Genomic DNA, 24,182 nt, shown 5'->3' on the forward strand with positions numbered 1-24,182 from the left:
GGTATTGGTCAAAGAAAGCCAAGTGTGACGAAGGATTTGAAAATGAGACTCCAAAGGCCTTGTAACCTACCTGCCACGAGTAAGTTGAAGCAATTATTTATTTAGCGTATGACATTAAAAATAAAACACACAATCACAAATTAAATATACAATACACTATGTAGGTTACAATTTCACCTTCAAGCTCTGCAAATAGTCTATACAAGGATGATTTGGGTCAAGAAAGTCTTTTGGGTTACCCTGATAAGCACTCAGAGGGCACTGTTCCACTATATGACAAACTGTTTGCTTAGGGGCACCACAGCTACATTCCAGGGAGGGAAGTGTGCCCCATTTATAGAGGAAGTCAGCGCACCTTCCATGACCAGTCTTGATACGATTGAGGGTTGTCGAGGTTTTGCGAGGTAGGTTCAAATCCGTATTCTTGTAATACAGGGGAAGTTCTGATACTCAGCTGGAGCCATGAAAGTCCATTCTCGAATCCAATTCTGCTGCAGGCTGAATTTGTCAACCAGGATTTTGGCAGTCCTTATGGGTGGATTTCTGGACCTAAGTCTGTTGTTCAAGGCGTTCAGTATATCTTCATGAATTGGCAGATTGGAATTCTTCGACAGCTTTTGAAGCAATGCCAGGACGCCACTAAGGGCCCCATGGTTTTCAACCCACGTTCCCAAGTTAAGTACCCCTGGAGTCCCTTTTAGTCACTCTTATGACAGGCAGGGGATACCATGGGTGTTATTCTACAGCCTCCACCCACAGGGGGACCTGCACCATAAGACAGAGTAGTGTAATAATGATACTGAATTCCAAAAGGTAACTTATAGTCAGAAATGGGTCAGATATATCATTGCCAAGGCACGCAATCATATGTCGCTACAAATTAGGGTTGGGCAGACAGTTGTTTGAGAACATTAGGAGCTTGAGGTGGAGTGTTTCGGTACAGTGTGCCGGCACACAGGACTGTAACTGCGCAGTAGAGAGAACTTCGTGAGGCAAGATGACATGTTCCACGTCAGCAGGAATGTGCTGCTGTACCTGATATGCTGTGTGTAGTTGCGGCCAGCGTAAAGCTGCACGGAACGTGAGGGAACAGTCGGAACGCTGAAATTCGCACGCAATAATGTTTAAAGGCTGCTTTTAGGTGAAGAATTTTCAGTCAGTATGAAATACACATAACATGGTTACAATGGCAGTACAGATGTTTAAAAGTAACTAATCCAAGGATATTTTCACTGGTTGAATGTATCAGCCTATATTGTGAGTAATTAGGGCCAGGATAAAACTTCACGGCACGTGAAAAAGCAGTCGGAACTCTGAAATAGGCACCCAGAAAATCATGTCTAAATGTTGTTTTTAGGATAAGAATGTTTTCATTCATTCTGAAATACACCTGTCACAATTACACTGGCAGTAGATGTGTTTACAAATGTCACAATGTTATTTTCACCAATTAAAAATATACTCGCACAGTTGAAGAAACATTCGTCAGTATTTTTGACGTGCATAATATACAAGTGGAACACGGGGAAAAAAAAACCTATAGAAGCAAAACACAAAGATAAAAAGTAAACACTATATACAAGCGAAAAAGGAGATTCAAAATAAAACTATACGAGCAGAACATGAAATTAAAAATTGTGGGACGTTTAATTTTCAAATGTCTCGTCATTGTGCCAATTGAAGATCCCTTTGTAGACAAAATAGAACAACATAAATTGCATTTCACTTTGTCCCGTTTCGTTCTAGTAAAAAAGTCGTAAACAGGACTCCGGTGTGACATTATTCAAAGTTTACCATCTTTCATATGGTATATATTACTAGGTTTCAGTGAAAACACTCTTGCAAAACGGAACACATTAAGTTATTCGCATATACCAAAGGCCAGTTGCAACAGAGCTCGCAGAACAAAGAGGATTCTACGGAACACTCCAGCACATGGCGGCACACTGCCGGTATCGACAGTCGGCTAGTGGGCGAAGGGCAGTGCATAGTGGCGCTTCTGATGGGATAGCGAGTCACTCTCTCGGTCTCGGTTGAGAATGTTTCGGAACAGCTGACGCTCCATGTTCCGGAATAGTGGAACATATCTGTACACTGGCACAGTGTGCCAAAACAGGGATATAGTACCCAACCCTACTACAAATTGCTCTTTTCCTTTTGCATACCTGGCTACAACGGTACGGTTGAGAAAGTGTCTTCTTTAATTTCATCTCAGTGGACAAATGAACACAACAGTTTGACAATTTAACCTCTTGAAACTTAATTGCAGATGAAATACAATTTTAAGGAATACTTTTCTCAGGATTGTAATACTGTAATTACTTGTAGAAGATAGCCCTCAGTAAGCATTTTTATGTTACAGTTTGTAGTAAATCGTCAACCTTAAAATTAGAAAATATATTATGAAGTTAATTAATTTATGGAAATAAATGTTTTCTTTATCTCAGCAGTCTTGTTAAGATAAAACACATCTTTTACGCTTGATAGTGTGCATGAATGTTTCAGAAATTGTTGTCGTTTTAGTGAAAGTGCAGGACTACTTTAAATATTACTTGGGGAGGAAGGAAAGACTAATTGGCAGGCAGCGTGAAGGACCTTTAAAAAATGTCGATGAACTGCATTCAGGCATCAAGAAGAAAAACTACTGGTATTGCCTACAAGAAAATCTTACGAGGCCTATCATCATAAATTCAAAATTGTTCCATTGCATACTTGCTAGTGGCTTTACGTTGCACCGACACAGATAGGTCTTATGGCGACGATGGGATAGGAAAGGCCTAGGAGTTGGAAGGAAGCGGCCGTGGCCTTAATTCAGGTACAGCCTGGTGTGGAAATGGGACACCATGAAAAACCATCGTCAGCATTGCCGACAGTGGGATTCAAACCCACTATCTCCCGAATACTAGATACTGGCCGCACTTACGCGACTGCAGCTATCGAGCTCGGTATTTCATACTTGAGGTGGGTTGTTCATAATATTAAAAATCTCTTATTGAGAGAAAGATAGTCTATTCAATGATAAAATTGTAAATTGTTGTCGTCTAGCAGTTACAGATGTCTTCAGTTTTGAAATATTAATGACTTGTCACTTACGTGTAAAAAAAGGCGAAAGATTTATGCGATTTGAAGGGATATCAGAGGCGAGCAATTATGATAGCTGTCTATGCTGAGAAGTTCAAGAAAGACTGCGCTGTAGATATCCTCCAAGGAACAATGGGTGATATGTTAGTGTAGAATACGTTCTAGTGTAATTCTTAATATGTAGGTCGTTTCATAAGCCATTGCAACCATGCTATTTCTTCCAGACAGTTGGCAACATGACAAGTTGTGTATGTACGTTTTAAAATCTGTCATTTTCTACTGAATGCCATGGTCAGATGTCTGTTTTGATGGCTAGTAAACAGAGCACAGAAAAGTTTGGATGCTACAGTTGATGTACCATGTATCAGTGACCATTATTTAACAGTTTTTAATGGAAGACTGGCATTGGACTATCCGGGAATTATCCACACAAATGGGTATTTCTGTGTTGTAAGTGTGCCGTGCAATTTCTGTTTACATATGCCTTTGCTGTGCGAGATGTAGTGTTTACAGTGCACTGTGTCTTAGAACAAATTTGTATCTTTCATTGACTTGTCTCAGTCTTATCTTCGACTTTGACAGTATGGATTGACAGGTATGAGCAATGCTAGTGTTGCCATTTGTTATGCAGCTAGTCGCTGTTATGAATGTTATGAAAATGTTGTTCATAGGGTCAGTGGTGCGAGCATTTCAGTGGGTTTGGCAGACTGAAATATAATAGCAACTTCTGGCTCAATGAGGAATGCAGCAGGGTAAACTGCCTCCATCCTCATTTCCGTAGCATGCCTATTCAGTTACGGCTAGCCCATCTTAGACAGCTGATGGTGGAGCTTTTGAGGCTCCAACCAGCCTTCTGTTGTTAGTTCCTTTACCTGGACCCAATTTTCTGCTACCTTTGTGAAGCCCGTTCCGGTGCTGTTGAAATCAAAGATAGTTTCCTTGTCTAATGGATGACTGTATTTTGACAAAATGGGAAATGCAATAATGCATTAAAGTTCATAATGAATAGAAAGTGTTTAATTACTTAGTCAAAACACATTTTCTTTTGGAACTTGACTGTACCTTATTTCCCTGATAGCCTTATGGTGTGGCATTGTGCTCTTGGGTTGGAAGGAAGTTACTACTACTACTGCTGCTGCTGCTGCTGCTTAATATTTACGAAACTATTTATTTTTCTAAAATTGTTCGATATTACTCTCCTCTTTCGTGCAGTATTTATTTCAATCGGAAACTTGAAGTATTCTGGAATGGTACGTTCTTGGTTCATTGCTTTCACCCTAGATATCCAGGGGTTATTTTGGACCATACACTTACTTACAAGGAGCAGTGCCTTAAGTTGAAGCAGAAGATCTTCGAGGAACTGCCTCCTCTGTAAACTGGCGGGGGAGAAACATTAAGAACAGCAGCACTGACCTCCTGCTATTCAGCAGGAGAATATGCGTCTTCTGTGTGGTATAAGTCAGCCCATGCAAAACAGGTTGATATTGCCTTAAACAAGAGTTGCAGGGTTATTTCAGGTGGTTTGAGGTCAACTCCCATCAATAAAGTGAACTATCTGGCTGGGATTACTCTATCTGATAACAGAAGAGAAGTGGTTGCCAACAATGAAAGGAGAAAATCATCTACTATGACCTCACACCCACTCTACGGGTATCCACCTGCTGAAAGGAGATTAAAATTGAGAAAGAGCTTCCTCCAACAACTACTCATCCATTACAAGGAACAGTTGCAAAAGCACAAGTTGCCATGTGGAAGGAGAGAACTAGTAATTTGTCTGAATGGATGGAACTGAAGGAGTCTCTACCTCCTGGCCACACAGACAACTGGCCAATCTGCAAGTCCCTGAACAGACTGCGAGCTGAAGTTGCAGGGACAACTTCTATAAGTGGCATTTTCCGATTAAGACAGTTCTATGTAATTGAGGCGAATTTCAAACAACACAACATCTCTTATGTTGTCCGTTGTGCCCATCAAGATGTACAATGAGTGTGTTTTGACTCAAGCTAATTCAAGTGCTCTGAAAGTGGCTAAGTTCTGTGTGGGAACTTTTTGAAGTCACTTGATGAACACATGTTAGTGTACTTCTGTCCATTTCATGCTCTTATTTTTTAAAAAAATATTTTCATGTTTCATTACTTGTACTTCTGACATGAATAAATAAAGTAAATTTCAGTGATAAACACGGATTATAATGATCGTTATTTTAAAGAAAAGAATTCTACAGTAAAACCTGGATTATCCGTTCTAATGCCCGGGAAGGGGTGAACAGTTAATAAAAAAAATCCCGGATAATCCATACTACTAATTTTAATGGACTTTAAAGTGCATAAAATACATACTGTACCATATAACCTTAAAATGCAGTGCATTAAACTCTCTTCAAAACCAAAATGTAGTCAAAGCTACAACAGTACATACTAAATAATCACCTAAATTACCAGCAGACCATAAATAATTAATTTACCTGGTGTCATTTAAGCTGCTTTAAAAAAGCCCATTACTTTTTTTGCACTCTCCTACAACTTATTTTCTTCTTTATGTCCATTCAGAGTTTTCTAATTACAAGAATGTCTGAAAAATCCGTATTGTCCTCTTGCTCCAAGAATTCCTTTAACGTTTCAGCCGACTCCAGTGCGGTCTGAAGTGGTACGTGATTGTTTGTGACGCACTCTTCTTCCCCATCCCTCTCACTTTCACTCGTCACTTCGCTGTTGACTACCGAGTTCTCATTTGCGCTTTTATTTACTATTTCATCATCAGTTAAAATGTGATGCCCAGGCAATGCGTTGTCAGTATGAAGCCACTCCTCAATGTTACTTTCATCCACTTCTCCAAAATGAATGTTATTTTCAATAGTCTTCAGGATATCTTTGATCATCAATCCCTCATTTTCATCTTCATCAGTGAACCCATGAAAATCGTCGGCGAGCTCTTCGACATACAATTTTCTCCACGATCGAGTGATGTTCTGAGTGGTTACTAGATCCCATGATTTCTGGGCAAGCTAAAGCGCTTCTTTAAGATTGAGTTTTTCCAGAACCCAACCATCAACGTTTTTTCAGAAAGTAAGAGGCCTAGCAATTCCCACTTATAATCCGCCTTAAAAGGTTGCAATGACGCCTTGGTCCATTGGCTGAATTAATGAAGTTACATTAGGTGGCAAATAGGAAACAAAAATGTTTCCATCCTCTGATTTCAACTCTGCATCAACAGGGAAGAGGGTGCATTATCAAGAAAAAGGATGGCCTTTAATGGCAAGCCTTTGGACGCCAAGAAATCTCGAACCCGCGGAACAATCTTATTATGGAACCAAGTCCTGAAAATATTGCGTGTCATCCATGCAGATTTGTTACGACAATCTACTGTGAAATATTTCATCACTGTTCCTTTGAAAGAATGTGAATTTTTGGCTTTACCAACAACAGCTAATTTTAATTTATGATGCGTTTGCACAGCACAAGATGGTAATGTGCTGTTTACTAGATTTGTGACCAGGAGCTGATTTCTCTTCAGCAGCTGCTGGTAAGCACTTCCAATAAAGTCCATTTTCATTGGCATTGTACACTTAACTTGGAACAAAATTGTACCTCTCAATTATGCGCTTAAACTTGTATCTAAAGTTTTCTGTTGCACTGCTGTCACCACTTAGTTTTTCTCCTTAGATGTTTAATTCTCAAATGCCATGTCTGTCCTTAAGTGTCTGTAGCTAACCATTGGACGCTGGTGAGATCCTGAGAGCCCCATCTTTTCATGAAAAAGCTTGCCTGCCTTGTTATCATAGGACCACTAATAGGTACAACTTTGCCTCTCTTTTGCTGAAACCACGTGAATAACACAGCATCCAGTTCTTTTAAAGATGCTTTCATAGTTTTTCTTTTAGCGAGTCCATGTGAATTGTCAGAACTCGCCGCAAACTGCAACACTCTGTCTTTATTTTTCATTAAATCCTGCACTGTTGTCATACCCATGCCGACTCTGATGCTAAATTTGAGACTAGTTCTCCTCTCTTTAACCATTGGATTATATTAACATAATTTTGTATGATTAAAACTATTTGTTTTCTTTTTACTGCAGATTTCGATCTCAACATTTCTTGGCTGTTAGAATGGAAAATAAATGTTCAACTTTTTTATCAGTCACTCTCACATTTCCTTACTTTGCACTACAGTCTACTAATAGCTTACCTGTCTATTAATAGCGGAGGTTGACTGTGATGGACTGCTAGGCTGGTTTTTGATTCCTTTGCATTGTGAACTATTTACGATGCAGTAGCCTGTGGTGAAAATATTTAACCTTGACAGAGAACGACATGAGAGATCTACGTATGGTACTTGGAGATGTAACATGCTACCAAATTAAGTTGTCGATATTATTCTGAAGTAAAAATGACCAGCATACCGCACTTTACTCTCTGTGGGCTGGGAGAGGGCACATTACAGTACATTATTCGTCAACAGTGGAATGGATAATAAAGTTTATGACTGTTGAATTTGAATAGCATCCCTCTTCTTTCGTAACAGATAATTAAAAGTTAAATAATTTTACACAACATAAAATTATGTGGTAAAATAATGTATGAAGTCATGTCTCCAATGTCGTTTGCTGGTCTGTGCGCGTGTATGTACAGTAGTTACTGTACGTTATGATCGTGGACTCAGGAGTCGAAGAGTCAATGTACAGTCGCTCCAAAACAGAATACTGTATCAAGATACCTTGACGTCAAGAGCAGGACTGAGTGGCTCAGATGGTTGAGGCTTGGCAGGTTCGATTATATTAACATAATTTTGTATGGTTAAAACTACACATCAGCCTCATGTTGGTAGATTTACTGGCACTTAAAGGAACTCCTGTAAGACAAAATTTGACACCTTGGCGTCTCCGAAAACCGTCAAAGTGGTTAGTGGGATGTAAAACCAATATTATTATGATTATTATTATTATTATTATTATTATTATTATTATTATTATTATTATTATTATTATTGACATCAAGAGTACACTCATTCAATTCTGGAGTGACTGTACTGTACCTTTCCAAGGCATCAGTACATGAACCAGTTACCATTGTTCATAAATATGACGTTAGAATGGAGCACCATCGGTGAGCCTCGAACTCAGCCCGGTTGTCGAAGCTTCACCCGCCCCTACTAGAATAATTCGCTAGCCGAGCCGGTATCGCATTTTCGGGTCTGTGGACTGTCCGATGGGGGGGTAAGTTCTTTAGTAATAGTCTCTATAGTAGGGGGAAAAGTTAATTATGAGAGGAATACCATTTCATTACCAATGAGAAGAGAGACAATATCTTGTATAACAAATTTTTACTTATACTAGTGAAACACATTATTTACATGGGTATGCCATACAACACCTTACATATAGTAACTTGGGTGATCTTGACGTTTAAATGTTCGGTAGTCTTTTTCTACACTTCATTATACGTTTAAATATTCATTAAGAAGGCGTTCCCTCTCGAACTATTACACTACCTCAGACTTAGAGAGGCGTTTTCTCTCTAATTATTTCACTCTACACTAATATTAAATCACACACATATTTAATCATTATGGACACACCCCGCTGTAAATCTGTTTACCTGCCAAGAATTAATATATTCAATTTGCATCAAATTATGATATAAGTTTGCTAGTATCGTATGAACTGAAATAGGCAATTTACACTCCCAATCCTTTGAAAGTCGCGTTACAACCCTTCCTTAAGTTAAACGTTGCCAAATATACAGTATAATAAACACGCTCATTTCATTAGGATTTTATCAACACATATAACAGGACATTATTTACTCAACGATGTTACCTATGGACAAGCATTTAGCGACTTCAATACCAGACAAAGTATTATAGCACTACCTGCAACAAATGGACAAGAATATATACATTTCACATACACACAATGGATTACAGGTGGCCTTATTCACCTGCCACCTGTGACAGTAAGCTTTACTGTCTCCTGCAATGAACTCAGGACCTTCTGAGACAGGGTATATCTGACCTGGAATTCCCTACACCCTGTGAATAATTAAAGAAATAAATTGGAGGGATCCTTCCTTTAATGCTCATCTGGAATCACCGCGACGTTGATAATACTTAAATCGATGCACGTAATCGTTGCACCGAGAGGCACGAAATAGCTACTTGTATCTGTTTACTTTCAGTGTAGAAAACACTTTTCTTCGTCCCTACAGCCAGGCTCGTAAATCTATTCAGCTGATGGCCTTCCAAGACCCATTTCTAAAGGGCGGGCGCTGGGCCGCCTTCATACAATGACTTCGCGGTAAACGACCTTGCTTTCTTTTTCTTGAGCCACAATGGCCTCACATTCAATATCGGCTATGTCCGGCCGTAATTAACATATTCACAACACGAGATCCACTTCGTGTACATTACTAAAGAGTTCCAAGGGAACTTCACATTTTTATCTCACAGTATATATCACGGCTATGGCCTACTCACTCGTTTCGTTTCTCCTCTCGATACTTCAAATACCGCGCTATTTATTGATGAACTCCTGCCACACGGGTCCAAATTAACTTGCGCATTCGCGAACTAATTAGCGATGTAAGATACCCACTGTCTCGATGCCTTGTTCCAGGTGCCTTAGTTACTAATTAGGAGGGATCTCTACAAGGTGAAGCGCACCAAAAAAAAAAAGAATTACTGAAAAATCTTGATGACTCGTATATGCTATGGAAAGATGATAACTGGAGTCACTTTTACAGAATATTTAAGCCCTCTCTACTTGACAACGCTTCACACTTAATTAAGCCAAGGTCCTTATAATTACGTCATGCATTATCGAATCCTTATACAAGGATGGAAGTAAAATATGGTCGTCTCAAAACCATGATGAAAGTATTCTATAAAAGACCCAAATAAAAATGAAATTATTATTATTATCCCTCTGAAATGGCGTGCTTGCAGTCTACGTTACATCTAAGTGGAAAATATACATATTTACAATGGGACACGACTTTCAAAGATATAAATACTTGGAAATGTACTCAGCCTTCTGGATACCACGTTCACAGCTTTACAGGAGGGCACACCATGGACTTAAGCTGCTTGCTTTACGTCATTGGCGATGTGAAGACCTTTGATGACCTCCCGGCAAATCACGAACATGACGGCTTGATCTGGTATGACGTTCTCGACGTTCTCTGCTACACCAGGCGAAGACAGCTATGCGTCTGGCTCTCTCTAATATACAGGCAAAATTCTGGGATTCAGCTGGACGTCGGCGTTCTCGTAGACATGTAAATGAGGGGAAAATATCTCAAGTGAATGCGTTAGTTTATTACACATCACAATTTGAATATATGGTTGGATCTGCTCAATAGCACGAGCATTCCAACCCAATGCCGGTATTGTCTCTGTAGCCCGACACTGCTCCCTTCTCATGTACCTATTCTTTTATAAACAGCATACAGCTATTCTAGGTCCTGAATAAAGAATGTCACTGGTTAGGCCACTACTGGGTTGAAATTTCTCGTCTCACACGACCACACTACAAGCATATTCTATTTTGCCTAGTCATGCTTAAGTCAGGCTCTCAACTGCATTATGGATTTATAGACGTGACACTACCCTTAATTATGCCGACACTGAGCCGTTCACGCACTTTCTTTGTATCTCTCATTTATGTCGAGAATACACAACTCCACGCACTGAGATACCTGGCTATTGAGGTTAATTGAGCCGTACTAGTATAGGCACATATGAGGCTCGACGCACGACCTCTTCGACACACGGACAGCGGTCATTACGGTTTCGTGCTGCTCCTACTATATTAATTAGGGACACACTGTACTTGCAAAAAGCTTACTTAGATTGTGGGTATTTTCGTAAATGTTCACAGGCTTTAATGAATCACTGCATTACACTGCTCAGTTTACAAGATTATTTCTTCACAAACGACTCACACACAAACCACGACGAAATACTACCGTACTGGCGCTACACTGAAAATGCACTGGGTAGTGTCTCCTTCTCAGCTCTTGAATATATAGGCGCGCTACGCTAGAGACCCGAATGCTGAGGGTGGGGGAAAAAATGCAATCCTTTCTCACACGTTGGTCCGTTAATATGCAACGTATAGTGACAAACAGGGTATCAAAATGTAGCTCCTGTATTCCCATCTCCACTGAGTGACTGTTTTTGAAATAGCTTCGTAGATTCTCAAGCAATCTCAAAAGCGTCCTTTAGTCTCTGGCGGTGAATGATGACGAGCACAGGGGATTCCTTGTGTTCGCTGTCACGGTTGGGGTCCAACATCTGTTAGTCATTAAGACGCGCCCTTGTTTACAGCGTAGTTACCGCTCTGTCAGTTAAGTAGATTACTTCTTGGTCTCATAATTATGCGTAAAATTCCCTGATTCAAATGAATGTTTGCGCTTAATTATCCATTGGGTATTTTGCGATTTATAAATATTAACAGAAATAAAACAGCTGAACGCGATAAATTGGCAGTGGTGGATGAGCGAGGAAAACAGGGTATAATGTTAGTTTTCACGTTGGATATACTTTCTGGGCTCAGCTAGTGACCTAGATTCTCTGTCACGTGATAACGCGTCTCTTTCATCTCGCTCGTGGTTGGAGTGAGAAAACTTCGAGTACAAGCGCTCTTGCACCGCCTTGCTGCTAATTACCAGCAACTAGAGCTCGGTCACGCGACTCTGGATACTGCAAATCGAGTCCTGGTGCGGGCAGAAAAATTCTAACTTGGGCAGTTTTTATCGTAGAATGACGCGGAAAACGGCATATTTCATCTCCTGGATATCATGACATACCATAGGTGATGTTGTGAACGGTCACAGTACATTGCTTTTAAAAAATAGAAATTATTTTCGGCAACGGATAATCCGCAGAGTGGTTAATCGAGGGTCGGATAATCGAGGTGTTACTGTATGTTTCATCAAATGGAAGTCACTGGCACAACTTTAGGGAAAATGAGCACTGTTTGTTTCTACAGATGATTTATTTTGATAATTTATAAATGGGTGAAGAGCAGTTATATCGAAGCGGACTCGATGATGCATATTTTCTTGACATTAGTTTAATCGGCAGAGGTATACTTGACTGTTCATTGCATCTGATAGGATTCCTCTCCCTTTCCTATTGCTGTCAGATCTTTCACTTTTTTTTTTTTTTTTTTTTTCTTTTTTCTTTTTTTTTTTCCAATGCAGAATATGTGACTTTGGTTATTTGTCAGCATAAAAAAATATTAAAACTACTTCTTAGGCTGAATGATACAGTTGAGAACCACTGGTTGTTTGTTGAATTTGATATTAAAGCCAGAAGTAATACGTTAATAAAAACTTTGCTTACTTTTGAACAGTAGCATTTAAACAGAGAGCCAACTTAGTAGAAAGTAGTTGATGATCAAGTTTATAAAATTATTGTATGCTTAGTTGTGACATCTATGGACAAATGAAAAATACTGCTGAAAGAGAGGGGGAAAAAAAATAAATGTTGAATTAAAAGCCCGTATTTGTTATACATTTATTTGATGTATGCCATGAAAGATGTGCACAGCTAAACAGCTCCAACTTGTCTTCTCTTCTATACTTGTATATTTGTTGTTTTCTCCTATACCAATGTCTCATTTACAGCTTTCTTGTTTCCTTTTCTTCCTTGATAATTTTCTTTATGATCACACACCCTGTTTGTTATTAGCTATGAGATATTGACTGCGTGCCCTTCTTTTAATAGGAAAAGGAAGAAATACAGAAACACTTACCACAGAAGGTAAGAATTAGCCATATGGAAAGATTTAGATAAATTACTTTGAACAAATACAAATTGGAATGCTAAAACAGTGAGAATTTGGAGATACCAGGTGAATATTTGAGAAAATAAAAATAAAAATCTTTTGTATTTTCTCCAGGGTGGTAAGTATGAAAGGTGTTTCGTCCTCTTCCTGATTTTCTGTTGTTACAGGTGTACAATATTTAACCATGCATTTGTGTATAAACTACTCTCAGTAAAATAGAATGTACAGGTAGGCTAGATATATTTTGAACATTTTGCGTAAAAATGGGATATTACGATAACTTAAAAATTTGTGTTGGCTCATTCACTCCTGATTAGTTTCCAGAGTATTTTGTTCTTGTTGTTGTAATATTGTTCTGATTTAGTACTTTAGTAGGCAGATTCAACATAAATGTTTGTTAGTAAGTATGAATATTCAAAATTTACAACAGTACATATTTAGTAACTTTTTTCAGCTTATCTTGGCTAACGCTGGGGTAGCTGTAGCTACTTAGGCTCATTTTTAGTTTTGGCTGGGGTTTTGAGGCTGGATATCATGTGATTTTTTCAAGTGAAAATTTCAACCTAGTATTGACCGGGATTCAAATCTGGGTGCAAACCCAGCAGATAAGCCACTATGCTAATACTGCCCCAGTAAAGAAACAACAAATATGATAGACACAATGACAGTGTAGGAAGAGTGTGGAATAGAAAGAGCAGACAATCATGAAACACAAAAAATGACAATCTTCACATCTTCCTACACTGCAGTTTTCAAGTATATGGGCTCTCTTCTTATCAGTTCCATTTTTGGGATTTCATTCTCAACCTTAAAGCGGGAACTCATTAACAAGCTGTTATGTACAGTACAATGTAATGGTTACTGTAACTGCGTTCTGTAAGTGGAAAAGCCTTCCAACTATGGATGTGCATGTGCATTGAAAACTTTCTATGTGGAAACCACTACCTGCCAATTTTTGGCTGTAAACACAAGGAGAGCTGGCAGTAAGCTCATGGACACCATGCATGCTGGTTTCTGAATATTCGTTTCCTTCAAGGTAGGAGTAGCTTTACAAACCACTATATAGTGAGACAAATTTAAGTGTGTGAATATTTATTAATGGCTTCACACACCTCTGTAACATTGTCATGTTTGAGTATATGAAATAGATACTGTACACCTGTCAAACAGTTCCAAGGTGCAAAAGTATTTTAATATTTCAACCAATTCTGTCTTGAACTGAAATTGGCTCTCTCAACTTTGTGTTGCATTTCTGAATCGTTGGGCAAACTGGAACCATAAAAATATTTTTTGTCTGTTGGATTCAGGCAGGTGAAATTATTGTAATGACCACTAACTGTTTGTAATTTTAAATCCAAAAGTAAAGCAGAACAGCTTTTTCCTTTGTGTAACACATGCTACCAGAATCTTCATGGGCATTTGTTCATGGCTAGCTCACCATGGTGTTGGTGGAGTTCTTCTTTTGTAGTTGGCTACGTGACTCATGGATGTGGTGTCCGTACGAAGAAGTGGTTACAGTAATCGTGGCATTACTTGCAACAGTTTGCTAATGTTTACTCTCATTTAGGCTTGGTAGTCTTTGGATCCAAAAACAATCCCAAAAAAACAATAGCACACATAACACAGTCACAGAAATTCACATATCTGACCAGAATGTGTTTGTCCCTAATCAATAAATGAAGACACTATTGTCTCTGTGAACTGCTAAGCTAATTTTGATTTGTATTGCAAAAAAAAAAAAAAAGGGTGGTATGACCATTATAAGTTTAAAAAGTGTAAATGCAAACAAAAACCATCCCATTTTTACTCGGTTTGTATTCTGTACATGTAACACTGCATAGCTTTGCACTTGAACATTTTGATTTTGCATCTGCACTCCTGCTAGTACAGCTTAGACTTTTCTCGTTGTTGATAGGTTTCCTGTACAGGTGAACCTTATAATGCTTCTCTTTCTTGGAGGTAGTACAATACAAGACAAAGAGTAAAATAATTATACATGTGGAGGTTTTTATAGCCCCTGTCAACTGATAAGTTGTGGACATCTTCCAGGGTATTTAGCAATACTGATATTTGTAAATAGCTTGATGTTCCCTAATGGGATTTTTCAGTAGCTCTTATGGAGATTAAATGGCTTCTGCTGGGTAGACATTATTTTAAAGCACCTGACAATTGCTGTTCTGTATGCTATAGAAGTTTGAGCGCCCATCCTATTCCCTTCAATTCGTCTTAGCTAGAGGTAATGTTGAGTAGTTGCGATGTCAATATATTTTCAATGACATTGCTGCCTAACATCCTGGAAGAATTATTACTTGTCAGTAAACTTGTTTTATAATTGCTAGTGCCATATTTGCCTTTTTTTCCTTCTTGTGTGAATGTCAATATGTGTAAGGGCAAGACTAATTAAATTGTGGTCAAGCAACTTTTGTTTACCCAGTTACTTTCATCCACTAACCTTGGGAACATACTTGTCTGGTCTGTCATGAGGAAAGTATATTTATTGGTAGCTATCTGAATTCTGTGACTAAGTGCCATGAAGCAAAAGGGTAGAAACTTTAAAGAAGGACCTTGCGTTGGGTTGTGTCTTTAAGTTGTACATCCGTAGTATGTGAGAAGGCATATATTGCGTGTGGGAGAGGTATGTAGGCCAGGGCTTGGGTTTGTATTTGTGGAGTGCAAAATATGAATCAAATATTATCTTTGTTTGAGAGTTGAAATGAGAGCATGTATCTGCTTGTATGGAAACATTTCGAAAATAAGCTTTTTGACTCATCATTTCAGAATAATTTTAATGAAACTTAGTCTTCTTCATTGTCTTAAAATAGGTTTGAGCATTTGACCTTATCTGCTGTTGCTGCTGTTGTTTTTTGAGTCATCGACTGTTTTGATGCAGCTCTCCATGCCTCCCTAGTCTGTGCTATCCTTTTCATTTCTATGTAACTGCTGCATCCAACATCTGGTTCCAATCTGCTTGTGAACTGTAAATTATCTTCTGCATAGTGTGTCCTAGTAGGTAACTGAGAGACTGTTTTCTTCACTTCATTATCTAGGGTATCTTCTTCTCTTGGGGCTGAAGGTGTCGGTGGTGTTGTTTATTAGGGATGGAAGTTCAGACAGCGAATACATAAAGTTAACTGTGTTGCTTGTTAAATACAAATTATGTTGCTTGCAGCAATTCAGGTTTTACAGGGACTTGTGTAGGGCACTGCTGAGCTTGAATCAAAACGTTGGTTGATTTAGTTAGGTGATTAAAACAATAATATTGCACATATTTACCAAAGTGACTTAGGTCACTCTGTAGAAAATGGTGGTACATTGTAAAGAAAGTGAATGATGTACTTTGTTGCTAATTTTGTAGTAGTGTAGAACTGTACACATCAAACATTACCCATCTATTTTACTATGTCTGTTGCGGACAGTATTCACTTTCAAAATTAATAATAATTCCAATTATGATGAACTAAATTCTTCAGATGGAAAACAAACGTGCAGTCGTGGTGGGAAGTCCTGTAAATCCATTAAAATATTTATGAATAAAGCTAGTCTCAAGGGAAACTTATGCACCTCATGCAACTGCTCTTGAAAATATTTCAGAATCAGACGCATAAACAAATGCAGATGCTATCTTTGCTCATACAGTGTCTCAAGTCAGCCTGGAGGATTTAATGAAATAATGGGAAGATAATATCAAGAAGGTTTTAATCGACAAAACATCGGAAGAAATTAACTCTGTTGTCTGATGTAAAATGCTTCTTCCTCTCTTCTGTGGGTGCAACCACACTGCACGAAACAAACAGCCTGAAACTGCCTCAGGCAAATTGTTTCGGCTGTGTCAAACAACTCTGCGCACTCATTGCATTAAACTCAGAGGTCTTCAAGATGTTGTTTGGAGAAGAGGATATAGTTGAATGCATACCGGTAATGTGGCAGAGGTTGCTCTTAAATTCAAAACCACCATGAAAATTGTGGATTCACCCTTTAAATATTAAAAGAATTGAAAGTAATAGGCTAGTGTCCTCGATAAATGAACTACGGAACTATGAAGATAAGTTTCTTAATTACATGAGGATGACCCCTGCAACTTTCGACCTTTTATTAAGTTTGATTGTGATGTTAATTTCTGCAGCAACTTCCTCCCATAGTTTATCCACGAGGGCTCTGTTACTGTGATCTTTCAAACTGAAGTTATAATTAGCTGGATGTTTTTCTATGGACACAACAAGCTTCTGAGTGTCACACTCCATCTAACAGGGAGAATATATGTTTTAGAGGTATCAGTTAAATACACTTGTAATGCATGAACGAAGAGTTATGTTTGGTTCTATTTTAAAGACAGAATTGTTCGTTTTCATTATCTCACTGTTTTTACCCTGTAAGTTTGTGACTGTGTACAAGAAACATTGTTTATAGACAAGTTCTTGCACAGAATGTGAAATATACAATTAGTTTGGCTTATCTCAACTTACTATGTTTGCTGCAAACAAGTAGCCTCAACACAGCTTCCGCCTGACTGAGGCAGCCTGGATCAAACGAAACGTTTTGCCTCGACAGTGTGGTCTGTCATCATTCGCGTCCGGTAATTCGAGGGCTAGTTGATTGAAGCAGGTGGCCCCAGGCAGCCTGAAACAGTTTTGTTTTTCTTTGTTTTGTTTCGTTTCACGCTGTTTTGTCGTACCCTATGAATACACTACTGGGTCCACAACATTTACCTATTATAATATGCATAAAAGGGGGGCAAAAGTTAGGGATTTACCTATTCACAGTGTTCCAACCCCTCCCGAAGATTAAAAAGAAGATGAAAAAACCATTTATGACATAGCACAGTAAACTACTACAATCATAGGAAAAGAGCAAATATGATAAAAATATAACACAACTGCTAATCTTGCAGATCTTCTTAAGCAAAGATTTGAACAGCTGAGCAACAATGACATTGTAAGCACGGTAAATGGAGAGTACACGTTAGAGGAAGAGTGTGACAATGCAATCAAGGAACCCCTTGTTGCTCACATCAAGGCTTAATAATGTATTGATTTGGTGTTGGAAGTATATAGGGTCCTATTTTTTGTTTGGGTCAAAATTCCTTCAATTACACAGATCTGTTGTCACTGTGGAAAATGAGGATTATTATAGAAAAAATGTAAATGATAAATTGCAGCAGAAAAACTGGATGATTACTTCCCGAAAACAAAATGAGTGTGTAATGTAGTTGAATGGGTATGATATTTCATATATTGAGTTATCTGCAAATGAAAGTGCGAGTTTCAGGTGGAGTTGTGTTATCTGTGTTCGTAGATTATTGGTGCTACCTCAGGACAGATAGTCGGGAGTTTGCTGTACATCAGTAAATTTGACAACTGACATCATCCTACAGCCAGCATTCCTTAAATCTGTAGTCACCTAAAGGCAGTGATTTAGTGTCCAGACTTCATTCCCTAGTGATCACAGGGCTTCAAGTAGTTTACTTACACCAGGCTGGTCTTTTCATTTCATTTGTCCAATTTCATTTGATCAAATCTTATTCTATTCTGACCCAAACCAGTGTTAGGATATTTGTGGTATGAAGTATGTCACTTTTTGTTTCTGTCTTTCACAGATCTTACATTTTCAGAACAAACATACTTACTTTGAAGAGTTTGAATAATACCAAGCGAGTTGGCTGTGTGGTTAGGATCACACAGCCGTGAGCGTGCATCCTGGAGATGGTAGGTTCGAACCACACTGTCATCAGCCCCGAATATGGTTTTCCGTGGTATCCCATTTTCACACCAGGCAAATGCTGGGGCTGTACCTTAATTAAGGCCACGACTGATTCCTTCCCACTCCCAGCCCTTTCCTATCCCTATCTATGACAATATGACATAAATGAAATTGGAGAAAAAATTGAATACAGTATTTGATTTCATGATTACAGCTGGACATATTACCGGCAACTCATAGGATTAATTTGAATTGTTGAGAATTATAGTTCCAAAACAGAACTTGTTTAACTTTCACCTTTTTTCAGCTTAAATAGTTACTGCACATGATTTTTGTGTTTTATATTGTACTTTTATCACTTGCATTTTATGGATATTTGAATGTAATTCTGAGATCATTGGACAGTTAAGAATTAAAAAAGGATGTAGTATGCATATGAATGATCATTCTGTTTTAAGCTCTACTAAAAACCCAAAGCCCAGGCTTGTGTAATGCTATTTATAAATTATAGAATAGCCCAGTAATTATTATAAGGGTTGCCCAAACAAAACAGATTCTATTGGTTTCTGTTGTGGTTTATTGTTTGAAACATGTGAACATGAATTATAGTCATATAGTCGCCTTGGTTGGTTCAAGGAAGTTGCCTACTAAATGGTGGATGATCTGAATGAGGAACGTTCATGGTTAACTTCCTCATTACTCATGGCGTCCCTCGATTGATTTTTGCTGTAGCCCAAAGACTTGTAGTTGCAGGGTGAAAGGTCGGGTCTGTAGTGGAGGCGATAGTGAACTTCCCATCAGAAAAGTGCCACAGCAAATCTTGGCCCAGTGTTGTCACCCTCTGAACACTGTATTTCAAGACACACACTCATTCCCATACATCCTTGATACAACAGTAAATGTTCGCTCCACTAATAACTTCTGGCATAAAAATCTGAATGGCTACACAGTGAGTATGTATGGACAAATCCATGGCAAGACTGTACCTAGTCTCCTTACTTATAAACTGCACACTAATACTTACAGCAGATACCAGTTTGTTTCCCGACATACATAACCATCTACCAGCACATTGAAATGTTCCTTTTCCTCCAGCAACAGTCCTCCTGTAAGAGTTTTACATCTGTTTGGGCAACCTTTATATTTGGAGTGAACTAATCCTCCAACTCTAGGTCTTGTGTTGCCATGTAGTTGAAGTTTATTCACTACCATCTTTGAGAAATGACTATGTCTTCTCTAATGCAGGTGGGTAAGTATTAAGCATGAATATATATTATTAATTCAATAGATTGCATGGGAATGTAAGTTTAGAATTTTACCCTCATTATTTAAACTATAATCATTAGATGTAGACTGGAAGCTTCATAACTGTTTTTTTCATTAACTGAGGAAAGGAATGAGAATCTGCTTTAGTGATGACTGTGAAGGCTTATGACATAATTCAGTGATTTTGTTTTGTACTCTTTCTCTAGATTATAAGGTGTATTTTGATTGCAGAAAACCGAGGTGAATTCTTGGAAAAGCTTCAACGAGCACGTGCACAAGTTAAGCCTAACACACCTAGCCAGCCTGTTCTGTCTCGACCTGGACCCACTCGCCTCGTGGTGGGAAACTGGGCGCTCTCTTCACGTAAAGATGGCGAGCTGCACATTCACAATTCTGATGGCCAACAGGTTAGTTTGGTGTCAGTTAAGAAATGTAAAGTATCCTAGGTATTCCAGACCAAACAAGTTGGCTGCACTGTTAGTGTAGTGTAGCTGTGAGCTTGCATTTGGGAGGTGGTGGGTTCGATAGCCGCTACTGTCCCAAACCTATCCCTTTCCCATTCTTGTGTTGCTGGAAACCTTTGATGTGTTAAGAGTTATTTTAAACCAGTAGCAAATAAAAGTTATCCCACATAACTTTATTATAATGTGTGAGACGTGTTCTTAATAGGATAAAGATACATAAATGTGGAAATAAGTAGATTTTACTGATGCAGATTATATTTGTAATACTTTTGTGAAAGAATTGAATCACCCTTGACATTGCTGAATGTAAAAATGCTCTTGATCCTGAGCTTAGAATGGTACATTGCTCCTGCATGTCGTCACCAGGTGTACTTCAGTTGTGTTTGAGAGATGGCAGCACTTATTACCTACTTAACACAATGCTGTCCGCTCATGTATCAATACATGTTTCCAAGCACGGTGCTCTGCAGCTGATCACGTATGAATACGTGTTTGTGCAAGCCTGTCTTCTGATGCCATCTAACGGTTATTGAGGAACAATTTGGAGATTATCGTTGATGTGCCTAAATGCTAGAAAATCTACGCTTATTTTAGTACTGGTTTTTGCCCGGTTTAGTGCGTCAGTGGCATTTGTTTTTGCCTTCGAATATCTTCCGTGTACCCATCAATGTTAGTAAACAAAAATGGCAGCGCTGGTAAACAAAAACAGTGGACTGACTCCTGGTGATATTATACATGAATTATACGCTGATAATTTGTCACTTGTTTCCCGTGATTGTGAGGAGAGTGAAGATGAATTGTCTAATGATAATTCTAGTGCTAGTGTGATGCATTTATGTGGAAGTGATGCGTTGAATGACACGTTTATTGCACCATGTGAGCAATGACCTGATGCTTCAGATAGCAAAGATGGTCTAGATGTAAGTACTGTTGGTAATATTCTCCCTATTTCTGGCAGTGAGTGGCCTAACAGGATATTATACTGTTTTTGGAGTCTTTTTCGTGGACGCTTGGCGTTAAAATTTCGCCGAGTGAACCTGAAAAGGGATGTTGTGATGTCAAGTTGTTTATTTGTAATGATTTGTTGGCATATATGGTGGAGGAATCAAACAGATATCATTACTAGAATGAACCGAAGTATAAAATCTTACCAAAAACTTTAAAGTGGACAGATATAAGAACCTAAAATTATTAAATTATGATACCCTGCAATAACTCCATGTCTCTGCCAAAACCTATACGTCAAATGGGCCAGACAGCAATGAGTTAATATGTCACCAGATGCCTTCTATGTTGGTTTGTTTTCCTGTTATTTATACTGCAAGTTCTGAGATGTTTATCTTCCTTGCAGTCATGTGCTTCTCGAATGTTTGTAAGAATTGTGTATGTTGGATATTCAGCCCAAAGGCTGGTTTGATCCTCTCCAGCTCCACCAACAGCTGTCATAGATAGCATAGATGTCACTGAAGAGGCACAGTAGGGAAATGAGAAGTGAGGTAGTCTCCTGTTGCTTTCCTCGTTTGTAAGAATAATGGTGGCTAACACTGATATTGTAAACGGTGATGATTTAGCCATCTATGTGAATTTTCTCTGTGATGGTAAATATGACATTGAATGATGAAAGAAATTTTTATATTTCAGTTTCTGGTGGTGATGAAGTGAACATTGTTCTCTTTTTTACTTGTTATATACAGTTAAACCTTGTTAAGATGTTTCTGCAGGGTACAACAAAAATGAACGTGTTAAGCGAGAAAATGTACCACTGAATATACGAATAAAAACTATCCAACAGGGAAATGAAAACACTAGATACGTTTTTTCCTGACATGAGGGCATTTTACATCGTGTATACGCGGGTACAGTGAAAACTATATCTACCATTCCTAAAAATGAGCGGAAATTATTAAAATGTGTGAAAAACACAAGAGAACAATTATGAAAACCTTTTCTGCTGGGGCTTATAAATATTAAGTGCACTGAAAGGTTCGAAAATCACCGAACAACAAATATGAAACATATGCATGGGGACCAATAAAAATATTCAAGCATTATTGCAGATCACACTCTTTCTAATACAAATGTTAGTAGAAGCCTTTTATTTCAGAGGAGTGGGTTATTAAACATTATTTTCTGGTCACACTCATAGACAATGAATTGGAGGTTACACTTGTCCATGTGCAAGCGGGAGGAATCGGGAGGTTCGCTTTGATCACAGTTTTAAATACTTTGACCTATAGTCGAATGATTGAGTCGAAACTCAAAGGTGTGAGTTCAAAATTCGTGATCTCTGCACGCTTAAAGGTGCGGATGCCAGTCCACTTTCTGAAAGATCTTAATTTTGTCTTCATTAATAAGGAATTTCATGACTTTTTCCTTATCCATAATTAGGTTATCTCAAGACTAATATGCACCACGCAAGTCAATTTCACGCGATTATGTTCCTAATCCAGATACAGGCTACCATATCACGTGACAAATATTTGCTACACTTCACTATACCACTCAAGGCAAAAGAAATTTCTAACTTCTGAATGGAATGCGAAATACAAGACAAATAGATTCACTGTGTTATTCAGCAATCTTGCTGCTAACCGGCAAGCAAAACTGAACATTCCTGAGGCTAACGGCTTGCTCCCCGAACGTGCAAATTATACTATGAAGTTCAGGAATTTAAGGCTCTTTTCCGTAATCGCGCAACTGTGGCGACGGATCTTACCGCAGTTGGAAATTTCGTTTGTTTCACAAGGGATGGCAAATAACATTTTCAGGGCTAGAAAAAATGTGATCTTTTAAGTGGTAATAGCGAAAATTCGTGACCTGATAAGTGAGGTATTTTTGTATAGATTTAATATGGTGAGAATCGGGACTTTTAATTCTCGACTTGCTAACCGGGAAAATGTGTCGATGAGGAACGCACTAATGAGGTTTCACTGTGCAAGTAATGTTCATTTGCTGACAATTTATTGTTGCTCTTTTAATTAGTGGAGTCCGTTTCTTTTCAGTTTTGACTTAATCATTAGATGTAGATTGGAAGCTCCGTAACTATGTGAAGTTTTTCATTCTGTCAAAACTGATGTAGGATAAATAAAATCAGAGAATACCTAAAAAGAAAACTTTGAATAACAGATCTGTTATAAATTTGGTAAATTTTCAATGGATAGATTGAAAAATGTAGAAAGTTGTGCTTGTTTCTCTCTATGACTGGGCACACACTGGAATAGACAAGTTTTTTTTTCTTGGTCAGAAATCGATTCTACGATGAAGTGAATATTTGTTACGATATAGCCGACACAGGCCGAGATACTTGTTTCAGGCTGTCGGAGACGGCCGTGGTTCTCTGGTTTCCCCATTTTCACACTAGGCATATGCAAGGGCTCTACGTTAATGAAAGCCGGTCACTTCATTCGAGTTCCTACCCCTTTCCCCTTTACGTTGCCAGAAACCTTCATATATTGTGTGTGTGCATGCGTGCGTGCGTGCGTGTGCGCGCGTGTGTGTGTGTGTGATATATGATGAACCAGCAGGGGGAGGGGGAATCTTGTGGAGGAAGATTTTATTACAGTTCCGTTGTTGCACACCTATTCTATGAGCAGGGCACAAAGATAGAATTAGTATCTGATACTTTGATGCAGAGTTATCCTACATTTTCGTTTGTTTTTCATACGTTAATCATTTTCCTTTTATTGTAACAACAACAACAACGATAATAATAATAATGGTACAGAATAAAATATAATCATGGAGACTCTGTGACTTTGTACTTACTTTCCATGTCCAGTCAGACTAAAAATGTTGAAAAACTAGCAGCTGAGATGGCCTTGTTGGTTGATGAGGGATGTCTTCTATTGTGCATGGATGATCTAGCTGAGGGCAGATCAGCAGGTGGAT

General features: G+C 38.5%; 1 protein-coding gene across 7 annotated transcripts in view; it reads left to right on the forward strand.

Moving 5' to 3' along the window:
- Positions 1-24,182, forward strand: part of Ufd4 (ubiquitin fusion-degradation 4-like) — a 716,632-nt gene that overhangs the window by 397,626 nt on the left and 294,824 nt on the right. For 5 of the 7 annotated variants that reach the window (XM_067153526.2, XM_067153530.2, XM_067153527.2 and 2 more), the window contains exons 16-17: positions 12,807-12,842; positions 20,062-20,237. In XM_067153526.2, the coding sequence (XP_067009627.1) occupies positions 12,807-12,842; positions 20,062-20,237 (212 nt within the window). The remainder of the gene's footprint in view (positions 1-12,806; positions 12,843-20,061; positions 20,238-24,182) is intronic. The other 2 variants (XM_067153531.2, XM_067153533.2) reach the window with 1 other exon arrangement.

Source organism: Anabrus simplex, chromosome 9 (assembly GCF_040414725.1).
Source record: "Anabrus simplex isolate iqAnaSimp1 chromosome 9, ASM4041472v1, whole genome shotgun sequence".
NCBI classification, from domain to species: domain Eukaryota; kingdom Metazoa; phylum Arthropoda; class Insecta; order Orthoptera; family Tettigoniidae; genus Anabrus; species Anabrus simplex.